This window comes from Lissotriton vulgaris, chromosome 8, assembly GCF_964263255.1.
Source record: "Lissotriton vulgaris chromosome 8, aLisVul1.2, whole genome shotgun sequence".
Lineage (NCBI taxonomy): Eukaryota > Metazoa > Chordata > Amphibia > Caudata > Salamandridae > Lissotriton > Lissotriton vulgaris.
Window position 1 is genome coordinate 421,396,678 of NC_141696.1, and position 16,704 is coordinate 421,413,381.

Consider the following 16,704-nt stretch of genomic DNA (forward strand, 5'->3'; position numbering starts at 1 on the left):
ACCACCAACACGACTACCAAGGGTCCAGGAACTGGGGGCAACACTTAGGGAGTTAGGACTCAACTCCAGTAAAGGCCAGCCACAGGATACAAGGCCTCAGGAGCTTGGTATGTCCCTGTAGCTAACATAGGGGGCCAGCTAACTAGCACTTAGAGTCACTTAGATGATCCAGAGTTACAGTAGCAGCTCCAATCATCCTTTCTCAGGCATCAGGTTATCAGGGCAGTCATTCCGGCACCAAGGCAGTCATTTTAACAGAAGGGAATCAATGAAATCCACCTTTGGAGTCTCCCACAGGACCAGAAATGATCTGAAGAGTGGTTCTGAGAGTCCAGTGTTATGCCCGATGCCAGTGTGTGTGTGTGTGTGTGTGTGTTGGGGGGATACCCTGTTCTAACCCTACATCTGGTTCTGCAAAGTTCTCCCTTTCTCCTATCAAGGCTCCAAAGTGCAGCATGTGACAGAAGACTAGTATCAGGTTCGTTTGTGTGTCCTGGAGGCAAGCCGCTTTGAAGTATAAGTGGGTCAGGATACAGCTCCAGCCATCATGGCAGGATAAACCATCCTGTAAAACACTCAATCCACTTTGTGTCAATGTCTGGAAAGAATACACAAACCACAAAAGCAGGTCCATTTACAGTCATGTGACCCAATACAATGGCAAAGTCCAGGACAAGAAAAGGCCCAGATCTCTGTACTGGGGTGAATGTATGACATTGTTCTGCATTCAGTCCATCAATTGTTGTTTTTGCATTTGTCACCCGAGTGGGATGGGTATGCTCAGACGTGAGTCCCATGCTCTCCACACCACTGTAGTCAAGCTATCCTGGCTGAAGACGGCTGATAGCCAGAAACCGGTCCTAGGATGCTTGATTCCGGTCCAGGAAAGACATGGCTCGGCAGTTCGGGCTGGACTATTCCCATGAGGCACAGGGTCAAGGCTGATTTGCATATAGCCATGTCTGAACTGGGGTGGTGTGGAGTGCAGAAAAACGATGGATTTAGGCCCAGATCTCTGTACTGGGGTGAATGTATGACATTGTTCTGCATTCTGTCCATCAATTGTTGTTTTTGCATTTGTCACCCCAAGTGGGATGGGTATGCTCAGACGTGAGTCCCATGCTCTCCACAACACTGGAGTCATGCTATTCTGGCTGAAGACGGCTGATAGGCGATAGGTAGGGGGGTTATACCCAGACAAAGTTACGGGGACCTGGGTTGTCAATTGAAGTATGGGAAGGGGTCCCAGTAAGCAAAAAATAATAACCAAAAGTGTGTAAACAATCAAACAAACATAGCTTCAAGCCACATTGTTTTATTCACAATGTGGTGATATCTTGCATATATTTCACTATTTCACATTTATTAGTCTGTGACTATTTACAGTGCCCCAGAGGTTGGGAAAAGGGAAAGGGGGTGTGGTATGTGTGGGTATTGAGTGAAGGAAGAGGGTTTTCGGTGACAGTAAAATCGACGAATAAGACTTATTCAGCAGAGTTACATATTCATGTACACAAAACCGGACCAATAGGTTCATACGTATTGTTTTGCAGAAATCATACTCCAAATGTACAGCAAATGAGAACAATGGGGAGTGGAGTTGACAGCAGAGAACAATATGTTGTCGACGTTTCGACCCTCGTACTCGCAGACATAAGTATTAATCTTGCTGTGGGGTCTTCCTCAGGACTGGGGAGTTGGGGACACGTGACCTATTTAGTGTACAAATATACATGTGTTATCACAATGGGAAAGAAATTCACCTTCAATTACTCAAAAATAGCAAAGCACACCAGCCATTTCATGGGAATGACTGACAGTTAACAAAGAGTTTCCCGCCAGGTGGGATTGAACTTATGCAAAAGTTAAGTCGCCTAAAGCGCTAATAGTGCATCCAATTAATGTAATTTTATTTGATCCTAAAACGATATCATGGTGGAAAGAGGGAGCCGTCTGAAAATAGGTCAAACCGCACAGGGGCAGACCATCCGCGAAAGCATAAGAGCTACTGGTGAATTAAGCACACCTGCTAATAACCCTGGACTGGTTATACAGGTCGGGAGTTTCGAAAAACTCACAAACCATATTGGTGATTTTTAAATACAGTAGTAGAATAGGGTCAAGCTAGGGGAAGTTGAGACTTACCACATCAGTGGTGTGCACCGGACCCGTTTCGTGGAGGGTTAGTATCAAGAATGAATCTGTAATTGAAATGTACAGTTCTTATAATTCTGAGAGTGCTTAGTGTATTAAATGAGAGACTAGCCACATAATAGAAAACTCACCGAGATCTCACTCGGAGGCGCCGTGTATATTGATTGTAAAGGGTCCGATGGGGCGTCAATGGGGCGGTTGCTCTAAATAAATGAAGAGCGAGGGCAGGCATTAAAAACTGATTAAAACGCTAAACAAGTTTGAGCCATGCGCGGAGTGGCAGGGGATGAACTTACCCGACAGCCGTGATCAGTCAACGTCCGGCGTGGGGTAGCATTCACTAGCGCTGTGGCTGTGTGCTTGTTGAAGGGCTGAGTCGAGGGAAAAGAGGTTACACAGGCGTTAGAAGTCAGGTGATGGGAAGCGGGCTCGGAGCGTACACTCGGGTTCAGAGGGGTGCTGGTGCTTACCGATCGTGGAGTGAATCCGATGCCGATCACTGCTCGCAGATGCAATGGCGAAGCAGAGTTCCGCTTACTCGAATATCACCATGGCAACAGGTCACGTGATTAAGTGACACAGTGAAAAGACTAACTCAGTTGCTAGATACCATGGGGCCAGGCATTTGGTAAAATTACGCACTAAGTATGAAAACTGCTAAGGATTGCAAATATTTATATTGCCGTTTAGAACAGTCACGTATGAGTGCACATTATTATTCAAGCTGGGCCATTAAGAGTGCCAAGAAATACGCGTGGATGCAGTATGACAATAATGGAGCCAATTAGGGCAGATTGTTTTACCGCCTCAGTGTCAGTTAACGGGGCAACACATCTCCCATTGTCAGGGGATTGCACCAGTTTAGGAATGACTGTGGTCGCCCATGGAGAAACATATCTACAGGTCCGCATTGGCTGTTATGTGAACATGCATAATGGATACTACCTTCAAAAAACAACACCGTAAAAGTATCATAACTCAGGCACCCATAAAATTGACATCGTACTACAATCAATGGCGTACCTCACATAAGCGGGTGAAACTGGTGCAATCCCCTGACAATGGGAGATGTGTTGCCCCGTTAACTGACACTGAGGCGGTAAAACAATCTGCCCTAATTGGCTCCATTATTGTGTCATACTGCATCCACACGTATTTCTTGGCACTCTTAATGGCCTAGCTTGAATAATAATGTGCACTCATACGTGACTGTTCTAAACGGCAATATAAATATTTGCAATCATTAGCAGTTTTCATACTTAGTGCGTAATTTTACCAAATGCCTGGCGCCATGCTATCTAGCAACTGAGTTAGTCTTTTCACTGTGTCACTTAATCACGTGACCTGTTGCCATGGTGATATTCGAGTAAGCGGAACTCTGCTTCGCCATTGCATCTGTGAGCAGTGATCGGCATCGGATTCACTCCACGATCGGTAAGCACCAGCACCCCTCTGAACCCGAGTGTACGCTCCGAGCCCGCTTCCCATCACCTGACTTCTAACGCCTGTGTAACCTCTTTTCCCTCGACTCAGCCCTTCAACAAGCACACAGCCACAGCGCTAGTGAATGCTACCCCACGCCGGACGTTGACTGATCACGGCTGTCGGGTAAGTTCATCCCCTGCCACTCCGCGCATGGCTCAAACTTGTTTAGCGTTTTAATCAGTTTTTAATGCCTGCCCTCGCTCTTCATTTATTTAGAGCAACCGCCCCATTGACGCCCCATCGGACCCTTTACAATCAATATACACGGCGCCTCCGAGTGAGATCTCGGTGAGTTTTCTATTATGTGGCTAGTCTCTCATTTAATACACTAAGCACTCTCAGAATTATAAGAACTGTACATTTCAATTACAGATTCATTCTTGATACTAACCCTCCACGAAACGGGTCCGGTGCACACCACTGATGTGGTAAGTCTCAACTTCCCCTAGCTTGACCCTATTCTACTACTGTATTTAAAAATCACCAATATGGTATGTGAGTTTTTCGAAACTCCCGACCTGTATAACCAGTCCAGGGTTATTAGCAGGTGTGCTTAATTCACCAGTAGCTCTTATGCTTTCGCGGATGGTCTGCCCCTGTGCGGTTTGACCTATTTTCAGACGGCTCCCTCTTTCCACCATGATATCGTTTTAGGATCAAATAAAATTACATTAATTGGATGCACTATTAGCGCTTTAGGCGACTTAACTTTTGCATAAGTTCAATCCCACCTGGCGGGAAACTCTTTGTTAACTGTCAGTCATTCCCATGAAATGGCTGGTGTGCTTTGCTATTTTTGAGTAATTGAAGGTGAATTTCTTTCCCATTGTGATAACACATGTATATTTGTACACTAAATAGGTCACGTGTCCCCAACTCCCCAGTCCTGAGGAAGACCCCACAGCAAGATTAATACTTATGTCTGCGAGTACGAGGGTCGAAACGTCGACAACATATTGTTCTCTGCTGTCAACTCCACTCCCTATTTTTCTCATTTGCTGTACATTTGGAGTATGATTTCTGCAAAACAATACGTATGAACCTATTGGTCCGGTTTTGTGTACATGAATATGTAACTCTGCTGAATAAGTCTTATTCGTCGATTTTACTGTCACCGAAAACCCTCTTCCTTCACTCAATACCCATACATACCACACCCCCTTTCCCTTTTCCCAACCTCTGGGGCACTGTAAATAGTCACAGACTAATAAATGTGAAATAGTGAAATATATGCAAGATATCACCACATTGTGAATAAAACAATGTGGCTTGAAGCTATGTTTGTTTGATTGTTTACACACTTTTGGTTATTATTTTTTGAAGACGGCTGATAGGCAGAAACCGGTCCTAGGATGCTTGATTCCGGTCCAGGAAAGACATGGCTTGGCAGTTCGGGCTGGACTGTTCCCATGAGGCACAGGGTCAAGGCTGATTTGCACATGGCCATGTCTGAACTGGGGTGGGGTGGGGTGGGGTGGAGTGCAAAAAAACCGATGGATTTAGGCCCAGATCTCTGTACTGGGGTGAATGTATGACATTGTTCTGCATTCTGTCCATCAATTGTTGTTTTTGCAACTTTCTAGAAGTGGCATTTTCAGAACTGTGACTTAAAATCCGACCTTACTTTAAAAATGATTTAAAACACCAATGCATTTGAACGTAAACAGCACATCTCTATCTGCTCCCAATCCAAAGTTAGCACTTATTAAATGTAATAGGGTAACCCAGTGGTATCCAATTGGAGAGACAGGACTTATAGTTGTAAAAAACAAATGTAGGAGTTTTTTTAATACCAGGACATGTAGAATTTAAACCCACATGTCCTAATTTTTAAATACCATGCACCCTGCCCTTGTAGCTTTTTGGGCCTTCCTTAAGGGCGACTCATAAGTATTAAAAAAAAAGGTTTAGGCCTGGGAAAAGGTTTATTTTGACAGTTCGAATCGGCAGTCTAAAACTGTACTACAGGCTGCACCGGTAGCGCAGAGACATGTTTTAGAGTGCTACTTTAGTGGATGCCACAATGAATATGGCAGGCCCACTTATAGAATTTAATTTACAGTCCCCGAGTACATGTAGTACAATATAATAGGAACTTACAAGTAAAATAATTGTGCAAATCAGTTGTAGGTCACTTTTGCGTTTTTTAAGGAAGGAGCATATGCACTTTAGCACTGGTTAACAGTGGTAAATAGCACGGAGCCCTAAAGCCAACAGAAACAAATTCAGCAGCAGAGGAGAAGTGAAGGTAAATAGTTTGTGGTATATCACACCAAGGTTGTCAGGTCTGCTAAGAGTTTATATTCAGGCAGATATGATAGTAACAACTGCGTGTTCTACAGATAGCTGGGCTGTAATTAAAATTGCTCATCCAGTAGGACGTTTATACTTGGTGCTTGATGGGACTAAAATGTTTGATATTGTTTGCCCAAATAAATGGGAAGAAGGTAATGTTGCCAATGGGGTGATTCTACTTTGAGTCACAAGGTAAGGATTTGATTTTCATGCACTGCTGGGTGTAAGATAAACATTTAAACTCCAATGTGCAGCTGGAACTCTTGAGACTGAATTATCATTATGAATATCCAATAGCTAAGACCATCAGAGCAATGAGCAGAGTAAAGAGGATGCTGAAGGCGAGGGTGGAATCTGTGCTTTAATTAGGGGACACAATGATACATTTGATGGTGCAGGCTTCATATGAAGGCAAATTATGCTGCTATGTGTTTATTATGCTGCCATGGCGCAGCAAACCAACAAGTTTAGGACCCATTTTTGACTATTAAACATGTGATTAAGTTACGGCAAGGCATATTTTTGCACATCTTTGGATCACATCCAGTTTTGTAACGGATAGATTTTTAAATTATGGTAGTTAACTTTTATACATCATGAACTACTATAGAAACAATACAACTTTACAGATGATCATTTGTTTATTTTATTGAAATGATATTGGTTTCTATCAGTTGCATTTAGATCAACTTATTAACTATAGGTTATATATAAATGTTTTCTGGTTTTCTCAATTGTTCTTAGAAAATGTGGTCCACACGTAATGCAACTCTTTGAAAAGACAATTCTCTTGAATAAGACTGAGGAAATTATTGGGATAAGATTACTGAATGCGATAATTTAATCCTCAGAGAACGAATTTTCGGACACATTTGGACCATTTGCTCACTTACCAGGAAATTTATCCTCCACCTAGACCATCAGACACGTCTAGCAACAAAGTTTATTCTAGATCAAGTCAGGACAAAATAGGAACTCCACCCTAAATACTATGGTGAAAACAATATGACTTGGAAATAGAACAATAACACAGCAAAAAGAGATGCATATATTTAGGAACTTAAGCAGAGCACACCCAAAGAGATATTACATTCTCTTCATCCCCTGTGGCCGTTTATACAGTATCAGTGAAATAACCTTAATTTATAACCTAATTTATTCATGGAGAAACACCTCATCTAATATATTAATGTTTAAAGTAGATTACTGTCAACGTGTAATGTAATATTCAACTAGTTAACTGTCAAGTTTAGTTTGCTTTACATTTTTAGTTATTTGCAATTGAATTATACACAACAAAGTCAATAAATACAATTAAGGAAGTTTATTTTGACATATAAACAGCAGAAATAAAGTGTTAACTATGTAATAGGTAACACATTCAGCAGTAAGAAAGGCACACCGAATTCAATTTTTTTGTAACAAGTTTATTATTTTTCTTTGTAGACAATGGTACATCAAATTTAGTCCACATAGGCTAATCAATCTATAATTACTTTGGATATATACAGATATCAATTATCTTCAGTATACAAAACAAGTTTTGTTCAGGTCAAGATACAGAAGGTCCAAAGAACAACTACTTGCTACTGATCAATTTATTGGGCTATTATGATGTGCACAGATGTGCGCTTTTTAAAGTGTAATTTTGACAATATATATTAAAAAAGTATTTCCAAAACCGCAAATTTGTATCCATATCAATATTTTTTGCGTTACTGAAGTTTACAAGACAGTTAATTCAAGATGCATTACCTAAATTAGCAATTCTGCCACAAAAATAGGGCAATAAATAGCAACACTTTGGTTACTAGTCAATTGACCAATGCATCTTTTGTAAACAAAATTTTTGTTCCAGTTTCAAAAGTGCTTTCTTTGGTCCAGGTTTGATGATAAGCTGATGCACGCCATCCGCAGTAGTCCGAAATGATGCTTGACTAAGAGTTCCACCCCAGAACGACATGAGCAACAAGAAGGTAGCACATTCCAATGGCAGTGGAGACTATCATCATTGGGAATCCCAACCTAAGAATTAAATAAAAGCCAATCCACAAATTATATACGTTACAATAAATCTGGACATTCTTACAAAACTTTTACTCAATTAGTGTACATTCACTGCATGGGTTCATCTCAGAAATATCAGTTGTTGGATGCTTGAAAAAGTCTCAACCATAATAGTCTAATCTAGACTAGGGGGTGTAAAGATTAACCCTGGGCGTAGTGGGGCTACGCAGAGGGCCACAGAGTTGCGAACAAACCCGTCCCACTCGGGGTGACAAATGCAAAAAGAACAATTGATGGACAGAACGTACTGGGGTGAATGTATGACATTGTTCTGCATTCTGTCCATCAATTGTTCTTTTTGCATTTGTCACCCCGAGCGGGAATGGGTATGCCCAGACGTGGGTCCCATGCTCTCCATGCCAATGGAGTTAAGCTATGCTGGCTGATGAGGGCTGAAAGCCCAAAACCGGTCCTAGGATGCTTATTTCCAGTCCAGGGAGGACCTGACCTGGTTGTTCGGGCTGGACTGTTCCCATTGGGCGCAGGGTCAAGACGGATTTGCATATGGGTCCAAACTGGAATGACATGGTGAGCAATAAAACAATGGATTTAGGCCCAGATCTCTGTACTGGGGTGAATGTATGACATTTTTATGTATTCTGGCCATCAATTGTTCTTTTTGCATTGGTCATCCTCAAAGTCCCCCAGATGAATGCACACCAGTCCCCACCTGAAGAAACTTCACTGTTGCACATCCATAAGAGATGCCAATTTAAGATGCTGATCACACCTGCAAAGCCCTTCACAACCAAGGGCAAGCATACATCAACCACTGTATCAACTTAACTTATCAGTAACCTGTGCTCCGCCTCCATCACTCATGGTCCCCATATCTGTTGAAGCAACAGTGGAGGTCGATCCTACTGCTATCTCGCGGCAAAGTCCTGGATCAACCTCCCCTTCACCTTTGAACTTTATCCTGTCTGCTGGAATTCAGGAAAGGGCTATCATTTTCTCTTACTCCCCAGGCGAATACTTTTGCGGGTGTATGATAAAGGTTAAAAACTGTTTTATAGTGCTGGGCCCGTAAATTAGAGGCCCGAAAAATCTTTTTATTCATGCATAGCGCAAGATCCACATCAACATCTGGATTACCTAATTTTATAGCCCAATTATGTTCTGTCTTCTCAATATCATCTTGGATCTTCATTAACAAAAGATTATACACTGATTTAATCTTCTTCCATCCTCTGACTAGTACCTCGACTACGGGAAAATCCACTAAGACAGGGGGCTTTAGTCTTTGAGCCTTAAGAGTTCGAGCTATTTGGCCGTACGTTAGCCAGTGGTCAGTTGGAATTCCAAACCTGCTTTGTAATGCATCAAACCCAATTAACTTATCATCCTCCAGAATATCCCCAAGGGTCTTAACTCCTAAATCTTCCCATACCTGAATGTTCCTATCGGTTCTCAGCTGAGGAAAAAGGCTAGAGTTTCCAAGATGTAGATGTGAATGTATCTTTGAAGCATTAAAGAACTTTAGAATAGATTTCCAAATCAGCCAAGCACTATACAAAGTCTTAAATCTGGCCCTTTTATAAAATCTTCTTTCAATTTCACGCAACAGTAGCCCAGTAGCCTTCCCCCCCAGCAACATCTTAAAACTCGGGGGAGGGTTCTGTACATCCAAATTTCCACTCACAGAATCCACCTCAGATGAAAAAAGATAGACATTTGAATCAGCATACAAGACCAATGATAAAGTCTAAGATTCGGGAGTGTCATTCCCCCCCCCTTTCCCTAGGTCATGACATTAGGCTGGTGGAACGCCTAACCTTACCGTACTGCCAAATAAATCTTATGAATGTAGATTCTAGCCTTTTCATTATTGTTTCATCTATAAATAGGGGTATGGCACGAAACAGGTAAAGTACTCTGGGGAACATTAACATTTTTAATGCGTTGACCCTTCCTACCAACGAAAGGTGTAGTACATCTAATCTTTTTAATTCAGCTTCTATAGATTTGACAAGGGTAGGGAAATTTTCCTCCACAATTCTATCCACTGAGGCATTGATTTCCACACCTAAGTAAATAGCAGAATCCACCAATCTAATATCAGACTTAACTATATTTTTCCAGCAAACTATCTGTGTCTTTGATTCGTTCAAAAGATATCCTGAACCATAGCCAAAGTCTTTTGCCATCTGATTCAGTGCCGGGAGCGCCTGCTGTGGATTTGTAGTGATAACCACCAAATCATCGGCGTAGGCCAAGATTTTATGTGCATACCCATTAAAAATCACAGGGGTTATCCTAGGACACTCAAGGATTTCCTGTGTGAGAGGGTCAATATACAAAGCGAACAGGATGGATGAGCAGGGGCAGCCCTGACGCGTGCCTCTCTTAATGTCAATTTTCCCAGATTTCTCACCCATCACAGTAACCCTTGCTATCGGATTAACATATATAGCTTTAAGAGCCTTGATAATTTTTATGCCAAAACCTCTCCCAGCCAAAATACCCCAGAGAAAGCTCCAGACCACCCGGTCAAAGGCTTTCTCTGCGTCGAGCAGGATCATGGCCATCTCCCCCCCCCCCACCCGTGGCAGCCTGGCCGTCGAACGGTGTTATTACTCTGTTTATGTGATCTGTCGTACCACGACCTGGGATGAATCCATGCTGCCACTGGGATACTAGACTCCCAATGATCCTGCTCAACCTCATTGCCCAGATCTTGGAGTACAGCTTGGTGTCAAAATCGGTCAGTAAGACCCTGGTTTCTCGCTTGGTTTCCCCTTCTTGTGGAAGATCACAATATTAGTTTCCTTCCACAAATCTGGAACTACCCCAGTATACATAAATTACATATATACATAAAGAAAATGATAGATGCCCGCGATGTAACGATAGCCAAGCAGATATCTTACATATGTTTTTGCACTGTAATCGGCTAGAGTAAATAAGAGACGAGATAATGAAAGTTTGGGAGGGGCTGCTAGGTCATAAGATCGATCTATCTCCGGCTCTGATGTTATTGGGTACGGACTCTAAGTTGAATCTCAGGAAGGAAGAAGAAGCCCTAGTTTTTATGTCAGTCGCCGTACTAAGGATTTTAATTCAGCAGGCTGGAAAGATGTTACAGCTCCTTCTTACCAGATGTGGATCTCTAGATTATTAGGTATACACAATGTAGAATCCTGCTTATATGAATTAAAGAGGGTTAAAAAACGAGAGATGGGTAGACGCATCTGGGCCCCCATAACAAATTGGAGGGAAACTAGATCAGGCCTGATGGATGTATGACAATGTAATGTTAATGTAAGAATGTTTTATAAGATGGCCTTTATAAGTGTATGTCTCTTTTTAACTGTGCATGTATTTATTCCTGGATTGTTATTTGCTACTCTTTTGTATATTTATTTTAGGTATACTTGTAATGAAATACTCTGTCCTTTATGCATCCTAACCCTAATAAAAAATATAAAAAAAAAATAAAAAAAAGGAATTCAGGAAAGGACTTAATTCCTGGATGTTCAACTGAACCCCTTCCACTGCAGGGTTCTCAGCGCCTGGAGACCCTCACAGGTGAATAGCGGTACTTTACAAATTTTGCCTGATGGATTGATTGAAGGGATAGCTTCAGCTCATGCTGAAGCACAGGTGCTACTATTTCAATTCTACAGTAATGATACTGATGGCCATATTTACCCAAAAATGTACGAAAGTATGTCAAGCAATGTTACATTTATAAAAAATTAAAGCATTCAACTGTAGTATGACCTGCACATACTCCCCTTATGATATCAGAGAAACTGTTAGGTGCAATATGGCTGAGATACCCGCCACCCCCTCTCAACACAATCCCCAAAAGGAGGGAAACCGGAAACAGTTCTTAAAGTTTTTGGATGTGGGATGGAGTGACCATCCCGGCCGTATTTATTAAAACAAAAAATTAAAACATTAAACGTTTTCATGTTATGTACAATTTCATTATCACATTACGATGTTTGGCTAACCTTAACATAATCTCTAATACAGAGGTTCTCCTAGCCGAACTAGCATCCTACAAAAAACATTCTCTAAGAACACTGAAATTGTACATCCTAACGTTTAAGGGCCGACGGCAAGGTCATAACCGGTGTCAAGATCCCTAACCAGACTTACCCCTCCCACTTGGGAGGGGCGACAGCACAGAGGCTTACCTCAAGTGCAACTACTAACAATTTCCCTTGACTTGACGGGGGCACTTAAGACTCGACGCCATTTAAAGGTCGTTCGAACACTTGTGTGTGGTATCTAGAAGGTATCGTTGACCTCTCCCCACCCCACACAACTTACCGCATCTGCCGTCGCAGATGACACTGGCCCCGGGAAATTCCCCAGGAGGGGGCTGTAACCCCTCCTACAAAGGAAGGGGCCTTGACCGCCTTTCCTTTACTTCCGGCGACCCGCCCTTAGACGGGACCGCCTCCCCATTGAGGGGCCAATGGCCACCTCTCCCGAGCGCTCCCATCCGTGTTGGGTGACGCCCACTCATAGGGATCTACCAATTAGTGCTCACCGATCATGACCTTACCGCCTACCAAAAATAAATACGACAATTCTTACTCAAACCTATGAAAACATTGGTCGCTACGACCGAAAGAACATGCTGAACTTGCAACACTACATCAAATCATTTTAATCGTAACAACCTAGACAATATTCACCATACTTTATTAAGATTAACAACAAACTGATACTGTCACAGCCTGTAGACGAAATGGAAAAACACTTATAAATTCACTTTATTGCACAACAACTTGCTGTCCTCAGGGGCTGGTGGGTGGGTCAAAATTGGCTCTTCGTTCCGTCCCGAGCTCACGTGTAGCGAGGAGGTGCAGCTTCGGAGCACAAGAACAAGAGGACGTCTTCTGGTCTTGCGTCTCTTTTTATCTGTCTTCAGGGCGGGCGAAAACCCGCCCCTGCCCGCCCCGAGGGCGTGGCTGGCTGCGTCGGTGTCTAGGCCAGCCCACTCTAGGGCGGGAAAAAGCGCGCCCCGGCTACGCCGCTTCGGGCATACCAGCCGAGACGCGCCTCCTGCCCAAAAATGGCTTCCCGGGGGGATCGAGGCACTCCGCCATACGTTCGGGGGGACCGAGTGGTCGCCCCTTTCCATATGGCTGAGATACCCGCCACCCCCTCTCAACACAATCCCCAAAAGGAGGGAAACCGGAAACAGTTCTTAAAGTTTTTGGATGTGGGATGGAGTGACCATCCCGGCCGTATTTATTAAAACAAAAAATTAAAACATTAAACGTTTTCATGTTATGTACAATTTCATTATCACATTACGATGTTTGGCTAACCTTAACATAATCTCTAATACAGAGGTTCTCCTAGCCGAACTAGCATCCTACAAAAAACATTCTCTAAGAACACTGAAATTGTACATCCTAACGTTTAAGGGCCGACGGCAAGGTCATAACCGGTGTCAAGATCCCTAACCAGACTTACCCCTCCCACTTGGGAGGGGCGACAGCACAGAGGCTTACCTCAAGTGCAACTACTAACAATTTCCCTTGACTTGACGGGGGCACTTAAGACTCGACGCCATTTAAAGGTCGTTCGAACACTTGTGTGTGGTATCTAGAAGGTATCGTTGACCTCTCCCCACCCCACACAACTTACCGCATCTGCCGTCGCAGATGACACTGGCCCCGGGAAATTCCCCAGGAGGGGGCTGTAACCCCTCCTACAAAGGAAGGGGCCTTGACCGCCTTTCCTTTACTTCCGGCGACCCGCCCTTAGACGGGACCGCCTCCCCATTGAGGGGCCAATGGCCACCTCTCCCGAGCGCTCCCATCCGTGTTGGGTGACGCCCACTCATAGGGATCTACCAATTAGTGCTCACCGATCATGACCTTACCGCCACAGGTCCGGATAGTTGACCGGCTATCCGGACCCCCCACAAAAAACTCCTACCTAGAGGTCATGATTTAACGATTTTAACCAAGCTAAGAAGTCTCCTATGAGTAACTCATTCCCAACCCTCGACAAATGCACACCATCCCCCAAATACATACTGTCGTCATTAATACAACTATGCGAGATCGAATGCAATGTCTTGGAACGGAACAACCTACTCACTTTGTTATTCAATTTTTTAACGGAATGATTCAACGCAGGGATCGAGATAGCCCCCCGCCACACTTTTCGTGGGATCATATGAGACCACGCAATTGTACACCCCGGAACTCTCCTTGCTAACCAACTTACCGTGGAAAGCATAGCCTCCAGGAGAAGTCGTCTACCGGTGGTGGCCAAATCATTGCCCCCTAGATGCACTATGACTATGGACGGCGGTGACCTCATCCGCTCTAACAAACCCTCAAAGAATGCTTGAAACTGGTCAATACAGAGACCGCCTCTTCCGTAAAAGGACACTCTGTACCCGTATTCCCCAGGTACGTGAAACATGTCACCTGCTTTGAATACGTCTGCGGCCCGTCTCACGTATGAGTGGCCCACGACCCACACCTCCTTCCTCACAGCCGGTGACGTGCGACCGCTGGCCTGGTGTTGGGTCGACTGCACAGTCTGCCCTGCCGCGTAGGCTTGCGCAACTGAAAACAAACAAAAGACAAGAGGCGTGAGTACATGATTACAGCTTCACAACATGTGCAATCGCACGTACCTCTTATAACAATTGGAGGACCAGCGCCCCACACGTTTCACTTGTTCTACATTAAGACCCCTGGCTGTAGCTTCAGTGGCAGCCCCTATTCGAAAGGAATGGGTCCCAAATTCGCCCGGGTCCAAGCCCGCTGCGGCAATGGCCATTGCAAGCACCCGTTGAAACTGAAACCTCGTCAGCGGGGTGGCGTCTGCATGCCTCAACAATGTCCCCCCCCATGATGCCACTCTTCGTGCTAGGTAATCTTCTAAGCACTGTACCGGACACATGGATGACTCGGGGTTCCTGCGAATGATCGTGCAGTCCCCTCTCCCATCTTGGTCAGTCTTAGACCTGAGAAAGGAGACAATCATCGCATCACCCCTGATCTGAACATGTTCCCTGCACAAGCCCCCCGTCACATCCTGTTTGTTCCTTGCAACCAGCTCACTAACTCTCATAGCCCCGTGAAACGCCAGCGTAAATGCAGTCCGGAACAAACAGGTCTCAAAAGGGGACGAGCATGTGTTAGGGAGTGTGGCCAGTAACTGGGACAACCTGTCTAGACCTATCGGTCGTCTTACGTCTACTCTGCGACCCTCTAGGCGTTGCCACCCACGCAGCGCTTTCTGTACTGTGAAAGACGCTGTTGGGTCCAGGATGCCATGGGCCCTGGCAACAAAGGAAATGGCGGCACGATGCCTTTGGGCCGTAGCCACCGATTTCCCAGCCCTACGTAAGGACATCAGAAAAAGTACTACCCACTCTTCCTGACCCCAAAGACCCCCTCTCTCTGCCCCCAAAAAGGCTAAATAGGCCTGGAACGCCCCTTCATATGCCTTCCTTGTCCTGGGTGCTAGACTCTCTCCCACGAGGTGACGAAGTTCGGGGCACCGAGAGACCAGAGAGCTTCGGGGAAGGGTGCCGACTCCGGGTCCGCTGAAGGAAGGAAACCCGAGAAAGCCTGCATGTGAAAACGAGACAGTGCATCAGCAGCCTGATTCATCACCCCTGGGACATGTTTTGCTCTGAATACCACGTTCAGTTGCATACACAGTAGGACAATTTCTTTGAGCAGCCTCAAAATCAATTTACAATGGGCTGCCTGACTATTGATGCATTCTACCACGGTCATATTGTCGGACCAAAACACGACAGAATGATCTCTGAAACCTTCTGGCCAGGTTCTCAGGGCCACCAGAATGGGAAATAGTTCAAGGAAAGCAATATTACTCGTTAGCCCCTTCTCGTGCCACCATAGGGGCCACCTTTGAGCAGACCATTTTGTGCCGAAGATGGCGCCAAAACCTATGCTTCCTGCTGAATCTGTCCATAGCCCAAGCTCTTCTGAGGACACGGCTGGCTTGTTCCAGACGACCCGGCCATTGAAGTCCGCCAAGAATGCTAACCAAATCCGCATGTCCTGGCGGACCTCAGCCGATAACCTCGTGCGATGATGACCCTCCTTTAGGCCAACCATCGCTTGGGCAATTGAGCGGGAAAAAGGGCGAGCCATTGGGATCACTCTCAAGGCAAAGTTCAACTTTCCCACTAATTGTTGCAACTGATGCAGTGTAACCTTAGGTGTATTCAAACAGACTTGGAGGGCTGCCCTGAATTTCAACACTTTGCTTGCTGGTAAACGGAAACACCCCTCCCTTGAGTCCAACTCGATCCCCAAAAACTCGAGGCAAGTCGTGGGACCCATAGTTTTACCCGGTGCCAATGGCACGCCAAAATGACCCATCAACACACAGAATTCAGCTAAGGCCTGGGCACATTCGGGATTTCCGGCGGGGCCAAGGAACAAAAAATCGTCAAGGTAATGCATTACATTTCGGAAACCCGTTTTCTTAGTAAACACCCATTGCAGGAAAGTACTGAATTGCTCAAAATAAGCACATGATATAGAGCATCCCATTGGCATACACCTATCCATGTAAAATGACCCCTGGAACCCGAATCCCAGAAGACGTTGATCGTCTGGGTGTACCGGGAGCAACCGGAACGCTGACTCGATATCTGACTTCGCCATCAACGTCCCGGGCCCCAGGCGATTCAAGATGGCTACTGCCTCATCAAACGATGCGTATCGCACCGAACAA

At 44.6% G+C, this 16,704-nt stretch overlaps 1 protein-coding gene across 1 annotated transcript in view; it reads right to left on the reverse strand.

Moving 5' to 3' along the window:
• Window positions 1-7,340: 7,340 nt before the first annotated feature.
• OCA2 (OCA2 melanosomal transmembrane protein) overlaps window positions 7,341-16,704 on the reverse strand; it is an 833,084-nt gene continuing 823,720 nt past the window's right edge. Inside the window, exon 24 of the mRNA XM_086934183.1 lies at window positions 7,341-7,959. Coding sequence (XP_086790309.1) covers window positions 7,872-7,959 — 88 coding nt within the window. The 3' untranslated portion in view covers window positions 7,341-7,871. The remainder of the gene's footprint in view (window positions 7,960-16,704) is intronic.